We start from the raw sequence: 24000 nt of genomic DNA, 5'->3' as shown, positions 1-24000 counted from the left end.
TAGGTGAGGGATGCTACTCAAAGTGAGGCTCTGTCCCCTCTGTGGTTCCCCAGAGGACAAAGCTAGGGCCTTGGTTGTTCCTTATTTTGATCAATGATCTAAGTCTTCATGGAGATTTCAACGCCCAACTCTGGAAGTATGTCGATGACACCACAACGTCAGAAGTAGTTGCTAAAGGTGGTGTGAGCAATGCACAACATATAGTAGACTGTGTGGCTCAGTGGTCCTTAGATAATAGGGTTCAACTGAACAGCGAAAAGTGTAAAGAACTAAGAATCTCTTTCGCTAAAAAGCAGGGTGAGTTGCATCCTATTCTCGTCAATGGTAACCAGCTTGGAAGCGCAAAACTGCTGGGTGTGATAATTACAAGCGATTTGTTATGGAATGGGCGTGTTAGTGAAACTCCAAGAAGGCGTCTAAACGTTTGTATTTCCGAGTTCAGCTTAAACGAGCGAGTTATCTATCTACAATCGAGAATATGGTGCATTTCTACAATTTAGATCCTTGCAGTATGGCGGAACAATTATTGTCAAGCCTATTTTAATAAGCTAGCTCTCACAAGGCTCCTTAGCCCAGTGGTAGAGCATCAGTACTAGTAATCGGAAGGTCATAGGTTCGACTTCTGCAAAGGAACACTCAGATTTTTTTCCTAATGCGAGGGTACAAATGCGAATCTTTCATTCTATATTTTTACTCTGAAACCGCTCATATAAATTCAATTTTAGGATAATTCGCCCACATTGTACGCAATCTCATTCCCAGGGTCTCTCTTTTCTGCATCTGTTTTGTCACTGACAATTGAGGCAGAGAAGAGACACCCTGGGAACGAGGTTGCATTGTACGAAGTGAACAAGACGAAATAATAGCGGAAGACTGAGGATTCTGCAAAGTTACATTTTTAAGTGACTTTTTCGTCGCCGTCACCATAGTAGATCGTAAAGTCCCTAATTGTCATCCAAAGCGTGTGGTGTATGGGGCTACAATCAGTGGCAAAAGTAGTTGTGATGCTAATGTCAGGATGGGCCTGAAAACCTCTCACACATCAGAAACTAAGCGTAACTGTCAAAATTCCACTAAAAGCTTCAAAATAAGTCCCCCCCCTCCCCCAATCAATGTTGAAATAAACAAGGAAATGTATGTTCACTGTTGGCAACATTGTTCTGGGGGGTAGGGGGCAATTATGCAAACTCAGTAAGAAAACCAACTTCAAAGGGTGAGTGTCCCAATACTTTTGCCACTAATTGTAGTTCTGAAACAGGAACAGGAGAACGGGAACAGGGAACTGGGAATCTCTAAAAGGAGGAATTACTAAAATAGGGAATCTCTAAGAGGGGGAATTACTAAAACAGGGAATCTCTAATAGGGGGAATTATTAAAACAGGGAATCTCTAAAAGGGGGAATTACTAAAACAGGGAATCTCTAAAAGGGGGAATATTTAAATCTTTTAAACTTCGAAGAAAAGTTGACAGTCATCAATCACCGGGCATGAAATTAATGGCTTTCAGGTAGCACTGCGTCAAAACGGTAGGAAATCTATCAGCAGGTGACAATACACGGTCAACTTCTTAATGCGGTCGCAAGCCTCACATGCAGTACATTTATTTAATGTATGTATCCATAAAAGGACGCAACAGTGAAGGTTGTGAACAAGCCTTTGGCCTCAGCGATCAGCTCGCTTCTATCACCTTTTTTTGTCATTCTTTCTCCTCCAGTAGCAGTAAACTGAAAGAGAAGCCTTTACTGAGGACAAAGTGTTCACAGGCTAACATCAGTGCGGATTTCACTTCAAATTGTTGACAAAAAAACATATTTCTTAGGTTACTGAAGGATGTAGCGTCCCTTCACATTTCAATGGATTCGTATTAGGCAACCTTTGTGAGCTAACAGTTCGGCCTTGCAAATTAGCAATTTATAATTCTTTGCAGCAAATAGCGCTACCCTTTTTGCAGTGTTAAACTACTTGATTTTTACACCCATGATCTGCAGGGACCTTATGAGGTAGGGCAACAAACAATTTAATTGGCCGTCTGCAAATAGAAATTGTGGAAAACGTGATGGTATTTGCTTTTCTCGGATGCAATTTGGCCCGATTTCGGCAACAGTGTTCAATTCAATTCAATAGTAGTGAGAATATGTAGAATCCAAAGCACCCTTGTATTATGTAGTTAACTTATCGAGTCATTTCCTTCATACGTTTAATTGTGCGGTACTTACTTTGATGGATATCTCACCATTCACTCGCACACAAACACATAGCTAAGCAGTGGATAACCAAAAGCATGAAAAACCAACTAAAGAAGTACTTAATTCTCCAAAAGATTTTCGAGATGGCGGGAAAACCATGCAAATATATTTTCACAGCAAGCAATGTTTTGTTTTTTCTTAGCCGAGTTGATGTTAAGTCAACATGGCTGAATTTAAGTTTCCCTTGGCATTTGCCAGTAAAAGGAAAAAGCTTGATGGATTTGATGGTTTTCCAAAGTTTCTGTGGGAAGACCTCGTTGGCCAAGGATTGATAGGCCAAGGGACCTTTGGAGTGGTGTTTGTAACTTAGAGTATCAAGCTGAAGAAAAGCTGGCAGAAAATGTTATTGTGAAAAGGCTTTTTTAAGTACAGCTCAGGACTTTATGGCAACGTTCATCAAGAAGGACCAGGATTTAACTACCCGACTTTTCTGTGCAAATTGTACCAGCGGTTCAACAATGGGCCATTTTCGAAATATCAAATATTCAGCTTGATAGTGAGGCAGTGAGGACAAACAAAATAGAAACACGTTGGAATTAATGTGAAAAATATTTACGTATCATCCACTTTCCTTTGTCTTTGTCCTCACTGCTTCACTATCAAGCTCAATTTTAATATATCGAAAAAGGCCTAGGGCACTGTTAAAACGGATGCCTATCATCAAAATCAACAGATCAGATCTCTCTTAAGAGAAATTCCCCCGTTTAGAGATTCCCCGTATAAGAGATTCCCCCTTTTAGGGCCTGATTACATGGCAAATTTCAGCCCAAGCTGAAGTTACAGCCCGGTTAGATGGGCTGCGATTTCAGCCGGGGTTTTGAAAGAAATCCTCTTAAAATGAAAGTGGCGATTACATAGTGAAGGTTTTAGCCGGGTTTGAATTTCAGCCCAGGCTGAAAGTCCTAGCTCTGTTTCTGAAACTGGGCTAGGATTGCCCGGGCTGAAAAATCCATGTAATCGCTATCATTTTTTAAACACAGGCTGAAAAAGTAAGGTGAGCATGCGCATCAATTGTGTTTTGGCATGTCAGTAAATTTTCACATGGAAATTTGCGTTTTGCACCGTGGCTGAAATTCAGCATGTAATCACAACAAAATTTCAGCCCGATGGGTGGAACGAAATTTCAGCCCAGGCTGAAACTCACCATGTAATCAGGCCGTTAGAGATTCCCCATTTCAGTAATTCCCCCTTTTAGAGATTCCCCATTCCCGTCCCCATTCTTCCATTCTCCAGTTCCCTGATTCCTCCTTATAGAACTAGCCTGGTGTGTGCTGCGTTTATCGGCAAGTTGATAGTCTTCCTCATATTCCATCTTGAATTTGCCAGGCTTCCAATAGACCATTTTACAGTTCTGTTATCAGTTACCAGGCTTTTGAATAAAAGTGAGGCTGGAGTTGACCTTAGAAACCTCACTGCTTTTCTTATGTACGAAAGAGAAACTCGTCAGCATTACAACATGATTTTCATAAGAAAAGCAATGAGGTTTGTATCAAAGCAAGATCCAACTCCAGCCTCGCTTTTACTCAAAGGCCTGGTAACTGAGGACAGATCTGTAAAATGGTCTATTTCGCCGACGTACATGTAGACTTAAATACATTCACAGGAAATCCTGTAAAGCGCGATATCTCAAAGAGTGGTCATCATTGGTGACTCAGTGATATTCGGAAAAAATTCGAGTACTTGTTACATGGTGACTAACTTTCGCCCTAAAGGCTCATGGGATCTAGGCCTCTTAACTGGGTTCACAAGGAAAGTGTCCTGTTGCTACGACTAAAATTGCCTTTTTGACCATCTGGAGCTGGGTCAACAGCGTCTTTTGGTCGTACTAGATTTGACGTTAACGAAGTCTTCGTCTTGAGAACAGCCTGGATGTCATGAAGTTGTAGGCAGCACTCCTGCTTCAGTGGCGACCCTTAACCAATCGACCTCATGGCCTAATGAAGAAGATACAAATGTTTCACTAACGTCCACTTCGCTAACAACAGAAGTCGTTTCGCTAACGTGTTCGGTTGTTTCACTAACAAGAAAAAGTCGTTTTGCCAATGTTCTCAAAAGATGTTTTTGCTAACTTATCAGGTCATGTTGTGGCTGGGTTCCCTGTTAGCATTTTGGCAACCTTGGTATCACATGATGTTTTTCTTTTTTTCACTTTTTTGACATATTTTTATGCTTGGCGTGTCAACCTGTTTTTATGAGCGGGTTTGTTTTCGAAGTTGTCAATAAACTCAGTTAAAACAGTGACTTGCCTTTTAAAGTAACAACAGGTACGTCTGTTTGCGATTGGATCGTGATATTTGCGGAGCAATTTGGAAAACATTGTTCTTCGCTGTTTGCCTATTGAAGTTGGATGTATATTTGCTTGTTGTGCATGTGGAAGCGAAATGTCTCGAAGTGACGGTACGGGTAATATTGATGACACATTGGTCAACTGGACCAGAATTTTGACAGATGCTATCCTGTGAACCACAAGCCAATTCTGCTGTGTTTGAAGGCGTTCAACAAGATTCAGGCTACACAACTAAAGCGAGCGAACGAAAATGCAGTGACACTTGCTGACACTTTGAAAGATAGTGAATCAACGGAGAAAGCCTTTCCGAACGAAAATGGTTCATCAGGTTATAGTGACAAACAAGGAGGAAAAAGACAACCCAAGTTAACCGAAAAGGGAAAATCAAACTCACTCAAAACCTCATCAAACGCAAGAAACTTATCAGGGAAATGCAAACACGGATGGCAGACATCGGAACACTCATGAATCTTGATAAGAACGTGGAACTGGTGAGTGGCGAGTTTTTTAAACTTAATGAACGATTAAATGTCTTTGAGAATTTGCATGAAGATATTCAAGAACTGTTGTGTGATGAAATTACATTACTTCGAATGAGTGTGATTGAGTGGATTAGTAGCGTAGCAAAGCGAATAGGTTGTCTACCAGCCAGAGAGTGAGATCCAAGAGCTCTAAAGCTTCCCGCTGTTTAACCACTTCTTCCAGAGCTAAAGCACTCGAAGCGAAAGCAAAGCACGCTGAGTTGGAAGCAAGATTAGCACAGTTAGATCATTTTGAGGCTGCCAAGAAATAGGCCGAAAGGGTGAGATTGATGGCAGAATGTGCTGCTGCGAATGCTGTAAGTAAGGTCTATGAAGACGCCATTTTGGCTCAGATGACCCAGATATTGAGCCAGACAGACACAGGAACATATTGCCAAATTGGAACGAAACGTAGGCAAGGCTCAACGTTTAATGGATTCCCCCTCTTGGGCAGAGAATTGAACATTCATATAGCAGCCGGTGTGAAGCTAAATCAACCAGCCCAATCAGCAGACAAACAATTGAATGACCACCTCAACCCTAATGTTCATGAATTTGAATTACCCATTCCTTCTCCACAGCACAGACTACAGGAGATTACAACTCTTCAAAGATTTATGATGAAGCGCATACGTCTTTCTGGGAACGAATGGAGCTTCGAATGTCCCAACTACCGCCCACACCAGCCTCATTTGATGGTGACCCAGCACAGTACTTGCAATTCAGATCTAACTTCGGTGATCAAGTCGAAACCAAAGTATCCTTGAGTGACCGTGAGAAAATGAACTACTTACTGGCTTACACGACTGGAAGGGCACGAAGAATCATTGACAACTATCAAGTACTCTTAAACGGCTGTCAGATTGCATTGCAAGTTCTAAAGCAAAGGTTTGGTCAAAATGCTATCACTGTGGAGGCTTTGATAGCGTCAGTTGTAAGGGGACCAAAGCCAAGGGCAGGTGATAGTGAAGCACTTCTCACGCTTTCTGATAAAAAAAAATTGAGAATTGTTGCCATGCAATGAAGGAGCTAAACTCGTGTGAATTAGATTGCACCACCAACCTGAAGCAGATATATGACCGTCTACCAGATCATTTGCAGGTCAAGTGGCGTAAATCAGCAAGGATGTTTCGTGACAAGACTGGTGGTAGAGAGCCAACCTTGAAGGACTTTAGCTACTTCATAAGTACAGAATCCTTGACCGAGAATGATCTAGTATATAGGAGAAGCAACAGTACCCCAGTGAAGGTTAAAGCTGACATTTCAAAGAAATTTGCATTTCATCCCAGATTTACATATAGTATGCGAGTAACCACTTTAGCAACTGATGTTAGCAAACCAAAGCCTACAGAATTGAAATACTCTTCTATCAAAGACGGCAAGGTTTGCAAGGGATCACACGAAATACATAAATGTCCGGTCTTCTTGGCTAAGAACGTAAATTGGCGTCAGCAATTCTCCAAGTTTAATGCACTTTGATATCGTTGTCTCTCTTCTTCTCATTTACTAAGGGAGTGCCCAGAAAAGGAAGGTTGCACTGTGCAAGATTCTGCTCACCCCTGAAATCACCATCCACCTGTACACTTAACTGCAACAACCGTGAGCCCAGTTGACAAAGAGGAAGGAAATAGTTAGTGGTCAGAGTTCATCACCAAGTACCAGCCTACCATAACATAATGCATCCGTTACTGATTGCGATAGGAGATTTGTTTTACTCAAGTAATTTCAATCCGTGTTGTTTCTGAGAGTGGTTTCGCCATAAGTACTGATGGGTTGAAATTGAAGATTTGAACGTGTCCAATCACTACTGCCCTAATCAAGTAGACTTGTCTCAATGGCCACACTTGAGAGACATGGCGCTGCCTAATCACCCAGTAGATGTGAGTGAAGTATCTGTCCTTATTGGTGAAGACGTTCCACAAGCTCATATCATCTTTGACTATTGCTGGGGCAATGATCCACAGAACAAGCCATATGCGACCAAGACAGAATTTGGATGGTGTGTTGTCGGCCCAATCAATAAGATAGAAGACAGATCTAAGCCAGTCGCCCTCTGAGTCTTTGAATTTGCCTTTGAAGTGAGTCAGTCAGTTGTTGATATGCACAAACAGGTAGAGAAGTTTTGGGCTTGTGAGTCACAAAGATTCATTGACACTTCTGATGGTACAAAGAGCATGGAAGATAAAAGAGCACTGGAGATTCTGAGCAGTACAACGAAGGTCGAAGGTGCACGATACGAAGTACGCCTTCTGGCGGAATGAAGACCCAATACTGCCAAATAACAGGCCAAGGGCTGAAATGAGATTACAACAGTTGAAGAAGTGGTTTCTGCGTGACCCAACATTTGCCAGTCAGTATGAAGCAGTGAGGAATGACTACATTGAGAAGGATATGCTGTCAAGTTGTCTGAGGAAGAAGCAGCCTCTACTTCCGATCACACTTGGTATCTTCCACACCATGTTGTAGTATCCAAAGTTAGAGTAGTATACAATTTGGCTGCAGTTTGGGGAGGCACATCACTCAATAAAAACCTCTTGCAAGGACCACAGCTGAACAATTCACTCATTAGCGTTTTGTTCCGGTTTAGGAAAGAAGAAATTGCTGTTGCATCTGACATTGAGAGCATGTTTCACAGGGTTGGTTGTGTGGAAAGAGGCACAGATGCTTTGTGCTTTCTGTGGTGGAGTGATGGACTGAACGAACCTCCAAGTGACCATAAAATGAAAGTCCATTTATTTGGAAAGTCGGACTGAATTTGGAAATGATGTTGTCCAAAAGAATTTCTATGTTGATTTTCTCGGTTCCTACCGATGACGAAGCTATTGGAGCATCACTACAACTTATGCAGTTGCTGAAGAGAGGAAATTTCCGACTGACCAAGTTCATTTCCAACGATGTGAAGGTCTTGAAGGCCTTGCCAGCTGAGGAGAGAACAGTCAAGAGTCTCGACCTGGACAAGCTACTCCCTGAACGGACATTGGGTCTACATTGGGACACTCAAACAGACACACTAGCTGTAAAAGTGTCGCTTTCTCATGGCAAAGCTAATTGCCACACCAGACGAGATTTGAGTATTCCTTGATGCTAATTCGGTGGAGGTTGTTCCTGTGATGCATCTTTTGAACTTCACCACTTAAGTGATGCTTCTGAAAACAGAAGCACTGTTCTGGAACAGTGTGCTATTTGACAAAGGAGTCTGGTGACGGAACTGTTGAATCCACTTTCATCATGGCCAAGAGTCGCTTTGCTCCCCTACAGTACGTTTCTGTACCAAGATTGGAATTGCAAGCTGCTAAGATCGCAGCACGGGTTCATCGCCTGGTCTCAAGCAAGATTAATTTGGAGATCTCTGCCTCCTTTTTCTGGACAGACTCCAAAGTCACATTGCAGTATGTAAAGAATGGGTCCCGAAGGTTTAAGATGTACGTGGCCAACAGAGTCTGTGAAATTCGAAGTGTATCGCAACCCAGTCAACGGAGATACTGTCCAAGTTTCCTTAACCCTGCTGATGATGCCTCGCGTGGCTTAACCGTGTATCAGTTGTTGACATCTGAAAGATGGTTCAGTGGTCCAGCATTTCTCTTGAACCCTAAAGAAGAATGGCCTAATGCTGATATTGATACCTTATCAGACAGCAACCCAGAAATTAAGAATGAGAAGCCTATATTTGTGACGATGTTACCAGAGATACTCACAAAATACTCATCATGGACAGTTCTTCTGAGGAGGACACCAAACACCTCACAGCAGAAGATTTGAAGCTTTCAACCGTTGCCATTGTGAAATGAGCCCAGAGAGAAGTGTTCTCAGAAGAGATCAAGGATTTGGAGAAACGAGGAAGTGTGAAACGCTCAAGCAAGTTAGTGAGAGTGCAACCGATACTGGATAATGGCTTGATGAGAGTGGCAATACTTGGAAACATCTAAGTGGATGAGGAAGTCTTCGCTACTGTCCTCACTGAAGTTGAAGCGATTCGTAATTCACAAACACTTTGTGCTGCCTCTGATGACCCTGATGATCAGGAACTGTAGACACCCAACCATCTACTGTTGCAGAAAGCTGCCCACTACTTGCCGCCTGGATCCTTTCTAAAGGAATACTTATTCTCAAGAAAGAAATGGAGACAGGCACAGATTTTGGCAGGAGGAATACATCTTGTCCTTGCAGGAGAGACAGCCACGTCGGAATGCAGAAGTCAGTGATTTGGTTATGCTTGTCGATGATTGCCTGCCAAGGAGCCAGTAGCGAATGAATGGGTCAAGTGAAAGCGGTGTTTCCTTCTAAAGATGGATTAGTGAGATCAGTTGATGTCAAAACTGGAGCATCTTCGTCTTTGGTCCGACTGATTCAGAAGCTATCCTTACTTGAAGAATCTCAGAGTCTTTCTCGTTGAAATACAAGAAACTTTGAACATTGACATTGATATTGAGCTTAGCAGTTGTAATTTGTAAAGAAAACCTGTGCCGGCAGCCTCGCTTCCATTCTTAGGCCAGGCAACTTAGCTACAGCTGTAAAATGGTCTAGTATTGCTGAACAAGATACAGTCATTATTGTGACGTAATATGTCACTGTGGCAACAGGCAAGCCCTGTAAAAACACCTTTATTTTGTCTTTAGTTGCTTACATCTCAAAAACATACTTGGTGACCCCCATTTTTTTATTTCTGGAAAGTAATCATGTAATGTAAAGTAAATGATGAAAGTAATGATGGAACTTTCAGAAAAGATTTTAAAGAATCTGTCTAGTGGATTCAGGGCCACCTTAATTTTGTGTTTTTTTAAGGTAGCTCTGAATCCTCTAGACATACTTTTTCTAAACTTTGCAGAACGTTTTATCCTGGCCTTCTAATCACTTTCCAGCAATAAAAAAGGGAGGTCACTGAGTTCGTTTTTGAGATATGAGCAACTAAATCCAAAATAGAGGGTGTTTTTGCTGGGATTTCCCGTTGCCAAGGTAACTTGTTACATCACAATAATGATCACATCTTGTTTGGAAATAATCGGTCTTTCATATTTTACCATAATATTGCTGTTATGTGATACAGTGTTCTAGCGTTATTCGATCTAAACAGAGTCTTCTAAGTCTTTTAAGTATTGAAACCCTTTCGAGCCCCCTTAACAAGAGGCTCTAAGTAGCCTATACTCATGGGCAGGTGATTTGTACTTTTGTTGACAGTTTGGAAGAAGTTGCTCTTTATCATGTGAGTTCATTGACGTATACTTTTCATCTGTTTTTTTGGATGGGTCCATAGACCTGTACTTTTCAAAACAATTTGAAGGAAGTTCTTATTTTTTCTCTGGGTCCATTGAGTTTGAGCTGTATATTTCTCTCCTCTTTCTTCAAGTTGCTGCAATTTCTGAAGTAGATTTTTGCTTTCTTATTATTTGTTTCCGTTCAATATTTGATAGTTAGCATAAACATCTAAGAAATGCAACCTCATACGTTGTTTCAAAACAATTATATTCATTTTGAATGTAGAACAAAAGAGATCAATAACAGAATCTACATCTGAAAATACTTTCGGTACGTTTTTTGGTTCAGAACCATTGTATACAAAAACATGGTAACTCATCTTTTGCTTTGCATGCCACTGGAAAACACAACTAATGCAGTAGGTGGAAATCCACATCAAAAAGCCTGTGCTGCTTTCCTTATTATCCAAAATGGCAGTTTTAAGGTCTTGTTTACTGGGAACCACATCACAAGATAAATATCCCTGACATCTTGCTCTATTTACATGGCCAGTGCATGTGTCTAATTTCTTTAGCAGATCAGAAATAAAAACATATTTGCACGAGTAAGATTTCTGATAAAATGTTCTTCCATTCTTAATGATACTATCAACTGTTTGAGAGGTGCAATAGTTTCAAGACTTTAAGGTGGCGAAACAAATTGAATAAAATGACACAGCAGGACATTCTTTGCAAGAACAAAGATAAACGTCATTTAAGTGCTCATATGGTCTACAATTTTGGTTTCGAATATATAATGAATGAACAATGCTTCCACTGTTGCTTTATATTTTAATAGTGTTAACACATTTTTATCTCATAAGTAACATGTTTGTGCACATATATTCTGAAAATGTTGTACCAAATTCATTAATGAATCTATTTCAATTAAAGTACTTGTTCCAAATGGGTTTCCCATACCTACATTGTAATAAATCTCTGCCATGGGAATAAAAAACTTTACACCTCCCAATAGGCAGACAGTATATTGCTACTGTGTAAAATAAATGCATGATAATTATCCATGAGCAAAGAATCAAAGGCAACTAACAGTGTTATAACATAAGTAAAGTCTGCAATTAGAGGAAGTGCACTATTTAACAAACCACCATAACTTTCACTGTATGTCAACTGATAGTTAATGTCACTTAAGTTAACCATAACAGGCAAATCTGTCAAAAATAAAAGTCCGGTTTGCATGATTGTGACAAAGCTTAATACATATTATTCCCAATGTTCATAATTTGAACTAAGTCAGCTGAAGAGGTTATTGGATTTCTGAAATTATAAACAAGTGCCGACAGAGACATTGCCACACATTGTGTGCCTGCATTTGCTGTACCAAATACTTCAACATTACCTTGACTGCATGGTGGGTTTGTTTGTACGTCATTTGCGAGTCGAATTAACTCAGGAATGTAAAAGCGATACAAATAGATCTGTGTAAGCCACAGATGATTAATTTTCAACTTTTCAATACTGGCAAATAAATGGCCTCTAAGTAAAACAAAAGTAAGACAGAACACCAAAATTTCCCCTTGAAGCATCCTCGAAATTCCTTTGCCACCAAATAAACAGAATGCGTGCCAACTAGTACTAGCCTGTATTGTTGAAACTATTCCCCAATTTCACTTCGTTGCATCCCCATACTGACAATAACAGTAGTTCTAAGAACATCTCAGATTGCTAAAAGTCGGATCAGTTTTTCTCAGGTATTCTCAGTTTCGCTCAAAGTAATTCTCAAAGCTGCTCCAAGGCTCTGAAAAATCACTGGGAGATGACCGGCTTGTTGATCGAGATCAGTTTGCCTGACCTTTATGTCGATCCCCGCTCTCGTGCAAAGGGTTTGTTTGTGAAACAACTTACCTTTTGCTCCACAATCGAAAAAGATCTATTCTAACAGCTCCGTACGACCGCGACTACAACCACAAAGTTCGGACGGATGGACACTTGCAGTGTTAATATAAAAGAACAAAAGAATGCAGTGAACTTGGACCAGATCGAAATCCCTGACTTCCCATTTATTAATGCTCCTATTGGTCGTCCCCTCGGCCTGACATTCCCGCTGAAAGCAGCCAAATATACTTAGAGCAACCAAACATGTTAGCGAACCGACTTCACGTGTTAGCGAACTGGACGTTAGCGAAACGACTCGTTAGCTAAACGACCTGATACCAATGAAGACAAGACGTCTGTAGTCGAAACGTAGCCAACTACAACTCGAGTGTCCTCGTCGTGAGACGAACGAAAAACTTGTCAGAACATATTATTTGCTTTTGTATGGGAGAAAATCGTTGCCTGTAAAACCTGTCAGAACATATTATTTGGTTTTGTATGGGAGAAAATCTTTGCCTTTTTCTTGGTGGAATTGAATGGTTTTTGGTTGAAAATTATTTACCTCAACTTTCTTGTTGATTTGTTTCCAAGTACATGATAGTTTAGAAAACGTTTTCAGTTTCCTCACATTTAAGTGGTTACAGCTTAGATGATGCGTCTGGGACCATTCGAGTTTCCTCATTGAGTGGTAAATGGTAGTTGACCGTGGTAGGTGACTCGTTTTCAGTGCTCGAACACAAACGTGCTTGGTCACTTCGCATGCTGGTTAATTTAATTTTTGGACTTGTATTGACTGACACAAAGAGCGAGAAGTGCTGCTCATGGTCCAATGGCCGTTTTTTCATTTAATTCTTTTCAGGATGAAAGTGGTTCTCTTTCGTCAGGAGAAAGTGACATTGGTGTTGATGATGATGATGACGAGGAACTGCTTGATGATGAGGACATGGAGGAGGGCCGCGGAGAAGGACGGGACGACGGATCACAAGCCAATAGCCTTAATGACAGTGATAATGACTTTTAATCAAACAAGAGTCTACCAAATAAAGCACTTTTATACAACTAATGTTCACACAAAGACCTCATTCAACCTCAGCTTATGCTCCCCATTCTGGCCGTGCGAAAATTGGGAAGCCTCTTTCTCCTACCATCGCTTGGCCATATTGTAAAAGAGAGAACGCTTGCTACGTAGGTTCCTTCATTTACAAGACCTGGGTATAATTGGTAAGCTCACAAGAAACAACAGTTAAATGTATTTAAGACTGAGAGAGGGAGAGAGAGAAATTCTTAAATATAGTCGAAGAGAAAGTGCATGGAAGTGTAACGTGTACAAGTTCTTACATAGATCAATATAACCCAAGTCAACATTCATCTCCTACAGAAGGAAGTCATTTTCATTTTCTATTGAAAGGGTGCTTTCCTATACAAATTATGCAACGTTTTTCAATTTTGGAACAAACAAAGAAAACCTTTGGGAGATTTTTTCGAACATTTGAGTCGCACAGTATCAATAGTATACCACTTACACTGTCAATACAACCACTGATTGCCTTCGCGATACCAAGTTATGGAAGCCAGATTTTGCAGAGGCAGAGGGTCGTAAGACAGAGATAGGGGAAAGATGCACGCGTCGCCGAAGGAGAGGTGGGAGGGGCAAAAAATTCCACACTGGACCAGAACGGCGTAACTTGGCAAAAGAAACCGAAATCCAGAGAAGGTTTGTATAAATAGGCAAATGAGTTCCCTGGGGACTTGTATAGCGTTGTCTTCCAAACCCTGAGGTGTTACAAGGATACCGGCGTTACGCGCAGGCTAAATCTGTGGCTATTTTGACTGTCAATACAGCCACTGACTGCCTTCGCGATGCTAAGTTATGGGAAGCGAGATTTTGTCACCGCCTTCCGTTCTAAAGCAATGGAAACGGAAAACAAAAACAAACACCGCAACAAGGATTTTAATAATACTCTCCCCAAAACTCAGAAAATAAATAACTCCCCTTTCCAAGACAAGATCATATAAACTTGTACGGAAAGGCGAGAGAAAAACCTCGCAATTCGTTTGTGACGCGAAACAGATTTGTTACTGAAATTGCCGCAGAAGGATCCCCTGCAACCGTTGAAGCGCTGTCAACCAAGGCCGAAGCAGCGTGGGACATCTTCATGACCGTTCCTGTTTGCATGTAGTATTGGGTCGTCTGGAGGGATTTCCACCCCACATGCTTAGCTACATTTTCTGGGGAAACACCTATGAGAGAAATAGTTATCGAACACCCGCTATGAAAGTGGTGCATAGTTTCGCCATTATGTATTCTGAGTGTAGCCAAGTGGAGGGATAGACAATTAGCAATCGCAGAGCCGATGAATGGTTTGTTCGATACGGCGCCTTTCTTGTTGGTGGAACGGAAGAGATAGCAGTCTCTAAGGAAGAGGTCCGGCCCAGCTGGTGGGATGACCCTCCTAATCGCACCAAACAACTTCGCAATGGCAGTGCTTAAGACTTTTAAGTCTGTCCGCAAAGGAATAGAGGGGCTTGATCTAGGATAAAAGAGGATGGGGAAAAAAAAGGGAATGACAATCTATGCGAAGGTAGACCCCAAACAAAAAGAACATAGGAAAAGAAAAGGGAGGGCAACACCCGCCAGCCTGGCGGACCAGGAACCCCTCCTGAGACAGGTTATAGGAAGTGGTTAAGAATTCCCTTCTGGTACGGCAAGGAGCGGGAGGGGAAAAGAGGTAAATCCGACTACAAATAAAAATTAAAAATAATAAAAAGAAATGAACAAAAAACGGGACGATATGAGTTGCATGAAACACATTTAAATAACGCCACATATTAACAAAATCTGGGTGTAACACTCCTAATTTTGTTTACGGTGGCCGGAACTGCCCCTAGATTGAGAGTTACAAGACCTTGCAAAGTGGCCTCGCTTCCCACAGGAGAAGCACACGGAGGGCTGGCGACCTGGATACGGATAAAATCGTGGCCTTTCATCTCTAGGCAGTTATTGGGGCAGCGGTCGCTTGAGAGCCTTTGGTAGGTACTTGGTGTATTTTATCATTTAGTGGTTATCTATTGCACAAAATTATCTGAGCACGGTAAACCTTCAGGGTTAGGATTAGGGTTAGGGGTAGGTTAGGGTAATTGTATGATTACTGAACATTTTATACCTTGTTTAAAAAAAATTGAAGCAATGGAAAAAGAGACACCAAGTACCTACCGAGCCTTTTGAATTTCCTTGGCTATCGCCACCTCTTCTTTATCCCCTACCAATTTGAGAAGAAACGGTTAAAATGAGGGATCAAGAAACAGAGGCCGGGTTTGCCGCAGGACGGTGCTAAATCTGGACGCTCTTTCGTCTAATTTGTCCCTGGCGACGTCGACCAATTGCTCAAGAGCTGCGAAGAAAGTGAATGTAAAAATTAGATGAGCGAAAGCTCCAATAATTCTATTTTAAACAATAAACACGGACCGAAAACAAGAAAAAACTCGTATGAAGCCGTACAGAAACACGACTGAACTCTTCTTCAGGCCAAACAGGTTACCCCACTCTTTGTAAAGTTAACACAACACCCAACTCTCTCTCAGGTCGAACACACGACCAAGCTCTTTTTTAGGTCGCACCCACAACCAGACTCTTTTTCAGGTCGAACACACGACCAACCTCTTTCTCGGGTCGAACACACGACCAAACTCTTTCTCAAGTCGAACACACGACCAAACTCTTTCTAAGGTCGAACACACGACCAAACTCTTTCTCACGTCGAACACACGACCAAACTCTTTCTCAGGTCGAACACACGACTAAACTCTTTCTCAGGTCGAACACACGACCAAACCCTTTCCAAGGTCGAACACACGACCAAACTCTTTCTAAGGTCGAACACACTGTAGCATGGGGCCTGACCCCAAGTTTAGTCGGACTTGCGCAGTAAACTATGAGTCGGACTCGTGTTTCTCGTGTGAGTTTTCAAAGATCTAGTTTTGTTATTGGGTGGGGATCTTTTTTTGCGATGGAAGATACTGTAAAAGCTTTGGAAGAGAAATTGGCGAAACTTGAGACGAAACTTGGAAAGAAAAGTGAAAGTACGGCTGGTACAAGCGGCAGTTCACCGATCACCTCGCCAGAAAACCCGCTCCGCATCAAACCAGAGAGCTTCTCTGCGACTTCCGGCGAAAGTTGGGTAGTTTGGATTCGGAAATTCAAAAGTATTGCAGCCCTTAACAAGTGGAGTCCTGAGCTTCAAGCCAAATATTGCCCGCATACCTGAAAGGCCTCACAGAGCAGAGCTATTACAGCCTGACCGCCGAACAAACAGCCACCTGGACGGCAGTTGAACGCGCTCTGACAGATCGATTTCATCCTAAGGAATCTCGTCAAGTACACATTTCCACTCTGCGAGCCAAATTAAGACGTCCTGACGAAGATCTACACCAACCGAGCTGCGACATTTCTCGCCTTGTGGAGCTGGCCTATCCGAATGACCCACCCGATATACTCAATCGCACAGCCAGAGATTTCTTCGTAGGTGCGTTGACCCCCATTACATTGCGCGAGAAGCTGTTGGATTTGGGGCCCAATACTCTGGATGAGGTCCTAGCAGCAGCTCAACGATACGAATCAAATCAAAAAGTGCTAAACAAAGGCAGTGCTCGAGTGCTGTCTTCAACGTCTGGTGATCAGGAGAAGTTTGGCTCCCAACAGGGGACCCAAGAACCCCCAGCATGGGCTAAGGAGCTTTTTCAACAGCAAGCAGAAATCTTAGAGACGCTAAAGAACATTCCTCAAGGGAGGCAAGGTAGGACTGCATGTGTGGAATCTGGACAAGGCCCAAGAGCATGTTTTAAGTGTGATAGCTTAACTCATTTTATTCGTGACTGTCCACATCAAGTGCGTCCCGACCAGGGAAACGGGAGATGGGCGGGGCACAGCAGGAAGTGACCCCGCCCGAGAATCCAAAGGGGGCATTTTTGCCTTGTGCTGTAAATGGTGTCAAATCCCAAGCCTTATTAGACACGGTAGCAGAAGCAACAATTATCAGTGAGGACCTATATAGTCGCTCTAAGACACATTTAAACCCACACAAAAGCCTGTCCTGGGGGCCAACAACATGCCACTTGATGTTGTTGGAAAAACAGAAGTAACAATTCACCTTGGCGGGATCAGGGCTCAGCATAAAGTGCTGGTGTGCCGAGGCTTAGTACAGCACATTATCTCCAAACATGGTAGCAACATACCTTGTGACGTCCAGGGAATGAATGGTTTAGACGAATGTATGGGGGTGCTGGAATCAGCGGACACATTTTGTTGTGCCTCGCAGCCGCAAAGTATGGCAACATGTCATAAATTGCCTTCAAATGGAGGGGCCAATTTTCTGTGCGCTTTGCCTTAATGAAAAGCCGTAGAGTTTCCACCATTTTCATGTACTCAAGCCAAAGGACAGCGGAGCGATAATACAACAAGGAACATTTCTTTTCTTGGAGCCTCCGGGCGATTCTGTTTAAGATCTCTGAAAAGCACACTTCTTCTCTTGTAGTTGGATCATCTGAAATCCTTTGAAAAAGCTCCTTAGCTGATTCCAGATCACTATCTATAGAGTTTGCCACTTCCTGCTGTTCATCAGCATCAACTTGATCGCGGGGAACTGACAACGCGAGATCAAATGTATCAGACACCAGTAGCGCATTCAGAGCTGCATCGATCAAGAGGTGTCCTCTAACAGCCCGAGCCACAGCTTTTCCGCTGAGAATATGCAGAATATGCCTCGATTCCAGACCGTGCCGTTAAGTGTCCATTACGGCCAAGAAAGTTCATTTCTACATGAAGACCACCTAGCCTCAATACAATGGACTTCAACTTGCTCTCTGGGGCCTCATTTGAAATTACCATTTGCGCTTTCAACCATAATGGCTGGTCAAAAGTTACTACGGGAGTATGGTTTGTGATAAAGGAAAGTGTACTGTTAATGCAAGTCATGTCGCTAGGGTCCATGTCGATCATTGGAAGAAAAAACACAGAGGACTGTCCAGGATAAGTTCCATTCCATGTCAGCTGCATCATTCCAGACCACGAGGGTCGTGGGGACATCAGCAGAGGCTGGCTAAGCTTCTACAGCGGGTCTAAATTTGCTGTGGAATCTTTAAGTTTCAATTCACATAGTTCATTGTACTGTAGTGGGATGTTCTCTACTGGCCCTACAAATGGTCGAATTTCTACTCGCCTAGCCTTGGCGAGGTCTTCTGCTGTCACCTTTCTTTTCGGAACAGAAATTTATTTATTTTTTTTTTTTGTCTGGGGTAATCATAGCAATTATTCCCATTTCCATGGAAAGTTCCAGAGGCATCCAGGGTAATAGTGATATGGTCTACATTATCTGCTGAATACTGAACAAAACTTTCAAGTGTGTATCCCGCAATCTCTTTTCCTTGTGCTATCGCAGCACCCCTCTCATAAGTCGTAACAGTTTTATAAGATGCACAGAACCCATGCAAGTTTAAAAGGTCGAGGAGAAATTTAGAGCAGAAATGATGGCGCATTTGTACCCCAAGACCCGCTTTAGAGGTGCCATTAGAACTCTTTGCCTGGTAGCTTGCATAATTGCCTGTCCTATGGAAGTAAGTTTCAAATTTTGTAAAAGATTTGGAACAAACTTCCATGCTTCCTCAATGTCGGACATTTCAGTGGTCGTTGGATAAACTTTGTTACAAACATCAATGTTCTTATGTCACTGTTAATAAGCTTTGCGGCAGTCTCAACTATTCTCTGCCTCTCGCCTTCTTCATCTTCAATCCTTGGCTTGCAATAAAACTATATAACAGATTCTGCTGTTTGCTGAGAGGTTACTGCATTACTTTTGCTTTGTATTGTTGTAATCATGATCCTTTTTTTTTTCCAAAATGCTCTTGAAGTTTAGCTTTCATATACATTGTGCTGTATCCTTCTTCTCCGGTTTCTTCCAAAAATTATCCCATAATTCGTGTAGGATCGGCCACTGTTGTTTGCTCTTCTTCATTTTCTTCTAGATAGCGGACGACTTTCATAAAGGCTGAGTACGTAACAGTGTCCACTTGCCTTCCTTGTTTTGCCTTTTTCGTACCCTTTTCATACTCACTACTTTACTGTCTTGGAACACCTTTACGCGTTCGGAAGTTTACGCTGCGGTTCTGATGATATACTGTGTCTGCTGCATGGAGATCTTGCGCATATTCCAGCCAACCTAACTCAACATCTGACCATTCATCTTTTCTTTCTTTACACACATTCCCTTATCGAGTCCTGGAAGTCCTTGGTTCTCACAGGCATGATGTCAAAACCTCTCTTTTTGCCATTATATTTTTCCGTCTGGCCACAAAACATACCATTATCTTTTGGGTTAGGCTTGGCGTTTTTGAACGACGACTTGTTCCAGTGGTCTCTGGGGAGACATCTGCCCCTGGACTCAAATTCCTCTCTACGTATTGAGGCGTGACAAGGTCACGGCGACATTTCTGGTGCACTCGGTCGCCCACTTTAGCATCAATGGAACTCCTAACACGTACAATACCGTTGACAGCCTTCTGAATTAACACTGAAGTAGAATTAACAACACGCAATAACAATTATTCGTATCAACATTTATGGGTGAGATTCACGGTAGCTCAGTGGAGAAAGCTCTGGGATAGTAATCGGACTATACCTTAAGGGCAGTGGTTCGAACTCTGGCAGAAAGGTAAGACTTACTATAAAAGAAAAATTGTAAGTAGGATTTGTAGACAGCGGGTGGCAGTACATGTAGTAGTACTTGGGGTATGGTTAATGTACACATGAATGGAAATTTGAGTGAGGATAATCGGAAAGGAAGGGAAAGGTGAAAGGGAGGAGGAAAAGATCAATTTACCAGTGATGTTTTGTTTTCATACCCCCCAAAAAGCCTTGCCCCTATTTTTAAACCACACCCCAAAAGATAAGTTGATAAATATGCTGGTTTAAAATTATATTCCTGGTTTGAAAAAAACAAACTGGTTAGAAAAAAATGAGCTGGTTTAAAAAAAGAATTCAACCAAGAGCAAAATTAAACCACAACATATACTAGCCCAAGACAGGCTCTGTTTCCGTTGCTGTGACAAATCTCAGTACCGTTTCCATGGTTACTGGCCTTCTTCTTACGGCTGAAAAATAAATTTCTCATCATCATGATCATCATAATCATTATCAGCATGCAATAACACTCAATAAAAAAAATATCCTGGATCGATACACCAGACTTGATTTAGTGTTGGGATTTTCGGTGAATTCTTGCCCACGGGCTAATAGTTGCATCCAAAAATTATTTATCACTTAGATTTGTGCCGTTGTTGTACTGTTTTGTCATCTTGTACCGTGTTTGGCATGATTTCCAAATTTCTATTTTTATCATTTAAGTTAGGTTGCGTGCAAATATTTCCGGGAAGCTTGAATTAAAAAGGTGTGTGTAATTAGAGTGATCCTATACAATTTATGTTCATTCCGTGCACTGTTCAGTAAGGATTACTCACCTACAACGTCCTTGAGGTAATCCAAGAAGGTTATGTAGTTTCTGTTTGCAGAAACTCGGCTGTTGCTGTCTTCCTCCAGGAACCGTGGCTGTAACAGCTTTGCTAACATTGAGTAGGTCAACGGAACCACTGCCGTTTTCCTTAAAAGGTAGATGAAGCAAGGCTTTTTTTCTCGTGAGCTGTAATAGGAAGAATATGACCAAAAAAATCAAAATGCAAGGAGCCTAAATGGGAACGTCATATTTTCAATTAATAGCTAATTACTGCTTCAGCCATTCATAGAAAGTAGGAAAACAGCCTTGCCACCTCAACTGTGCGAGATTCTGATTAGTAGTCGGTAGTAAGACTAAATTTTCGGGTAGTAGTCTTCAATTATGACCATATGACTGACTAAAGACCATTTGCAAATTATTTAACATTTTTTATAGAGATATCACCCAGTATAATGCAGGTGGTTCCCAATAGTTTAGACCCTCCAACCCCAACCCTAAACCCTAAGTTAGGCTCTTCAATATAGATGTAACGTATTAAATAAATTTAGGGTCCAAAAAGATACAACCTCGGCGAAGCAGAGAAACAATTTCAGGAGGGGCTTGCAAAATGTGGCCTTGTTGAGGTAAATTTATTGCACTGCATGTCTTAATTAAAGCGTTCTCAGGCTAAACTTATTCTTTAAAGTGGCTCTTAATTTCTGTCGTGCTATCTTAGGCCAAATCTAAGCGGCTACCACGTCAACAATAGCTGTTATGCAAATGGCAGAGAGGTCAACGAGATCCTTTTTTCTTATAAGCCCAAAACGACGCGGCAATTATTCTTGATTTTTATATATCTGCGTTTAATGAGTAAAAAAAGAAGTATTTCTGTCAATTAACAAAACTCGGTACCTGGAATAAGGATTCATGAATATGTCGTTTTTTTACTGGGTTGCCAGTATGGCAATCCCAGTCGGAAAATGGGTAATATTTCCCTGTTTTTTTTAATTTTTATTTATTTTATTTTTTTCCGTGTCGGTTAAAGTCTTGCCTGTCACTCCCCTGCTAAGTGGTGTCTTTGTGCATAGAGTCTTCTGTGCGTATTTTGTTCGGTTTGATGGGGTTGGGGTCATGCGTAGATTTCTACGTTGCACACATGAGAACATTTAATTCTCTGGTAACTTATGGGTTCACCAAAGACAGAGAAGGAATCGAACACCTTACGTGGATCTGTAATCTCTGTTGTCTGGCTATTTGTATTTATTTGTACTCAACTCTGCACAGTCTTCCGGTAACAATTGGAAATTTCACTAATCCTTGTTGACCTTCAATGGCGCCGAAAGTCATTGTAACGCGAACGGCGTTTTAGTTCTTTAAAAAAAATATACCTCATGGAGCTCAAGAATGGAACGTCAATTGGATGAACGAGACAGGCGGTGAAAAATAAATATATGGAATCTTTAAAGCGACGAGTAATGGTCTTCGACAACAATTGCATTTTTCGCCGTTGGATATCAAGTGAGCTTTGTTTCTAATATTTTACTAACTTAGTATTATATACAACACTGAAATCAAATGGCAAATGGATTTAACAAACCTTCAAGGAATCGAACGCCTTGAATGCATCACAGTGTTTACTGAAGTGGCACCTAAGTTGTCTGGCAATTTACATTTTCTTATGTACTCAACTCTGCAAAGGTAACAAAAAGTTGGAAATGTGCCAGTGAAAGATTATTTGAATGAAAGCTTGTTGTCTCTTTTGTGCTTCATTATTTATGGTCAAGGTTCTTTCGAAAAGGCTCTGTGTGAATTGTCAGAAATTTATTTAATTGCATATGCTTTGTGACATGGATTGCGTGTTTTGTTTGCACGCACGCAATTGAAATAGGAAGTTTGGATCATTTGAGATTTCTGGTCAAACGAGCACGTTTACCATATACCGAGTACGACCAAACAATCGTACACGATCAAACTACAACCGAGGACGGTGTTTGAATGCACCACGGTTAAAACAGTGGTGTCTCCTTATCGAGCTCGATTGCTTTGGTCGACCTTGAATCAAGTTCCATTGCAGCTCGGTTGAATTTGAGTGAAATAGTTAAAAAAAACTTGTGTTTACTACTAATCGAACTCGATTGCTTTGGCCGGTCTTGAATCAACTTCGATTGCAGCTCGTTTGAATTTGAGTAAAAATAATATGACGCCCAACTTCGAACGAGGTGGGTTTTGGAAGCCAGTCACTTTCCATAACAACTTCGCAGTGCTTTGGTCGCACGCAAGGTATGTTGCTCAAAAACGTTATCCATCTTTCATTCAAATAAACGCTTTAGCTGGAGCTCACAACATGTGGCGGGGCGTGTCTTCGTAATGAAACTGTTTTAGCCATTAACTTCGATCGGTGTAACAAACCGTTATACAGGCTAGAAATGATGCACTTCGTCACCAGCGCAAAGTGAGTGAAAGGCTTCAAATCTTAAGTTTATACTGTAAAAGGTATTTCCTTCTCGCGGTGACTGAAACTGAGGGGAATGCATGTGTAGAGCTCGCATGGGTAGTTTGACCTTTCCCCAAAAAAATTCTTTGAAGTTTAAAACTTATCTCAGAAGGATTTTAGGCAGTTTTCTATTTCTTCATATGATCTTTAATTCAGGACACTTCTTTTGACATAGGAACTATAGCCCCATGCACAACTATAGCTCACTTATTGGGGAAGTTAAAGGGGAGTTAGTAAACTAAGTAAAAATGAATGGAAATAAAGTAAATGGGGAAAGCATTTTCAATGATCATGACGGTAATTTGTTTATTACACATATTGTGAAAATTGAACATATTCAGTCTACTGGAAATACGAGTCATTTTTTTCCGATACCGCAAGTTTACATACATAACAGCAAAAAATTCAAGAGATAAATAAAAATCAATGCTTTCTAGACGAAATTAAGATATTTAACATAGTAAAGGTTTGCCCCGGCCGGCTTACACTTGAAAGCCCCATTATATATAACTACCATCGGAATCAAACTAAGTATCATTCAGTAATCAACAGAGCACTGTAAGATGCCGCTTGTAAGTCCTTCGGTTATGGGCCCACGTAATGAAAACAATAAAAGCTAAAATAAACATCACTTAGAGAGAATATCCAATAATAGCTTAGTGGGTAAAGTGTGATGAAAATAAATCGACTTATTCGTGCAAAGGCGATTAACAAAGGACATGATAGACGGAAAACCTGACCATGTTTCGATCCAGATCAACACGCGTTGTATCAAAACGGCTTTACAGTGTAATTGATTTTTGAAATTGTTTTCTTAAAATTCCTGTCTTTGGTCCTCAATGGTAAAAAAACCCCTTAGTATATACCTCATTACGAAGCTCTATACGTCCAAGGTTTACTACGGCG

General features: G+C 41.4%; 2 protein-coding genes across 2 annotated transcripts in view; one reads left to right on the top strand and one right to left on the bottom strand.

Moving 5' to 3' along the window:
* The window catches only part of LOC137972030 (clusterin-associated protein 1-like), an 87435-nt gene extending 73847 nt beyond the window's left edge, over window positions 1-13588 (top strand). Inside the window, exon 13 of the mRNA XM_068818831.1 lies at window positions 12980-13588. Within this exon, the coding sequence (XP_068674932.1) occupies window positions 12980-13141 (162 nt within the window). The 3' untranslated portion in view covers window positions 13142-13588. The remainder of the gene's footprint in view (window positions 1-12979) is intronic.
* A 10009-nt stretch (window positions 13589-23597) lies between these two features.
* LOC137971344 (TNF receptor-associated factor 5-like) overlaps window positions 23598-24000 on the bottom strand; it is a 4120-nt gene continuing 3717 nt past the window's right edge. The window contains exon 5 of the mRNA XM_068818169.1: window positions 23598-24000. This exon is cut by the window's right edge and continues 244 nt beyond it. The gene's annotated coding sequence lies outside the window, so the exon portion shown is untranslated.

Source organism: Montipora foliosa, chromosome 9 (assembly GCF_036669935.1).
Source record: "Montipora foliosa isolate CH-2021 chromosome 9, ASM3666993v2, whole genome shotgun sequence".
In the NCBI taxonomy this organism is placed as follows: domain Eukaryota; kingdom Metazoa; phylum Cnidaria; class Anthozoa; order Scleractinia; family Acroporidae; genus Montipora; species Montipora foliosa.
Note: the sequence above shows the minus strand (reverse complement) of the source record. Positions and strands in the feature narration are given on the sequence as shown.